Source organism: Melanostigma gelatinosum, assembly GCF_949748355.1.
Source record: "Melanostigma gelatinosum genome assembly, chromosome: 4".
NCBI classification, from domain to species: Eukaryota; Metazoa; Chordata; class Actinopteri; order Perciformes; family Zoarcidae; genus Melanostigma; species Melanostigma gelatinosum.
This window is the reverse complement of record NC_136637.1, coordinates 31,250,642-31,252,219: the sequence shown is the minus strand read 5'-3', so window position 1 is coordinate 31,252,219 and position 1,578 is coordinate 31,250,642. Positions and strand designations below refer to the sequence as shown.

The 1,578-nt window shown below is 48.6% G+C and overlaps 1 protein-coding gene across 1 annotated transcript in view; it reads left to right on the top strand.

The window, feature by feature from the left end:
- Nucleotides 1-1,170: 1,170 nt before the first annotated feature.
- Nucleotides 1,171-1,578, top strand: part of cdc14ab (cell division cycle 14Ab) — a 30,611-nt gene continuing 30,203 nt past the window's right edge. Inside the window, exons 1-2 of the mRNA XM_079267298.1 lie at nucleotides 1,171-1,233; nucleotides 1,326-1,559. Of these exons, the coding sequence (XP_079123424.1) occupies nucleotides 1,403-1,559 (157 nt within the window). The 5' untranslated portion in view covers nucleotides 1,171-1,233; nucleotides 1,326-1,402. The remainder of the gene's footprint in view (nucleotides 1,234-1,325; nucleotides 1,560-1,578) is intronic.

Below are 1,578 nucleotides of genomic sequence, written 5' to 3'. Positions count from 1 at the left end.
CTATAAACCTGATCCAGTCCTAACTATAAACCTGAACCAGCCCTAACTATAAACCTGACCCAGCCCTAACTATAAACCTGACCCAGCCCTAACTATAAACCTGACCCAGCCCTAACTATAAACCTGAACCAGCCCTAACTATAAACCTGAACCAGCCCTAACTATAAACCTGAACCAGCCCTAACTATAAACCTGAACCAGCCCTAACTATAAACCTGACCCAGCCCTAACCATAAACCTGACCCAGCCCTAACTATAAACCTGACCCAGCCCTAACTATAAACCTGACCCAGCCCTAACTATAAACCTGACCCAGCCCTAACTATAAACCTGACCCAGCCCTAACCATAAACCTGATCCAGCCCTAACTATAAACCTGAACCAGCCCTAACTATAAACCTGAACCAGCCCTAACTATAAACCTGAACCAGCCCTAACTATAAACCTGAACCAGTCCTAACTATAAACCTGAACCAGCCCTAACTATAAACCTGAACCAGCCCTAACTATAAACCTGAACCAGTCCTAACTATAAACCTGAACCAGCCCTAACTATAAACCTGAACCAGCCCTAACTATAAACCTGAACCAGCCCTAACTATAAACCTGACCCAGGCCTAACTATAATCCTGACCCAGCCCTAACTATAAACCTATCAAAGAGGAAAGTCTTAAGCCTACTCTTAAATGTGGTGAGTGTCTCTGCCCCACGGACTGAAACTTGAAGCTGGTTCTACACAACAGGAGCTTGATAACTGAAGGATCTGGTTCCTGCTCTACCTTTTAAGACTTTAGGAACCACAAGTAATCCTGAGTTTAGGGAGTGCAGCTCTCTGGTAGGATAATATGGTTCTATCAGCTTCTTGAGATCTGATGGTTTCTGACCAATCAGGGCTTTGTAGGTGAGAAGGATTTTAAATGATACTCTCGAGGAGGGTTTAGTGTCTCAATCAGAATTCTTTCTCACGTTGTTTTCTGTGAGTATATTTGTCTTTATATTTTGCCTCCAACAGTGTTAAAGAGTGTTGCATTCTGGGTATTGTCTTTTGTTTTTGTTTTGTCCAGGCGTGTCTCGCTCTCCAGCATGAAGACAGGTGATCAGGTCTGGACCGTCCCTGGTGGACCTGGACTTCCTGTGGTCCCCCCTGTCTGGTTTCCATGATGTCATCAGCGCGGTGTCGTGTTGGCCCCTCCCACCTCTCTAACTCACCTGCAGCAGGTGACCTGATGTACAGTTGAGTACAGCAGGAAGTCCAGCTGGGACCTGAATGTGTGTTGAAACCTGAGCTGGCTGTAAACTCACACCTCTGTCCCCTCTGGAACCAGGAGCAACCTGATCCGGGTCACCTGACACCTCCTCATTCTCAGCCGTGTCCTCGTCAGTCTGCTCGCCGCCCTGCAGCATGGCGGACGCCGGGGCCTGGAGGACGCCACAGGACGGCTCCCGGATTCTCCAACCTGGAGCTGGAGCTGGACCTGGACCTGGACCTGGACCAGGACCTGGACCTGGACCAGGACCTGGACCTGGACCAAACCGTGTGTGGATCTCTCTGATCGCAGGTGAGATTCTGACATCATA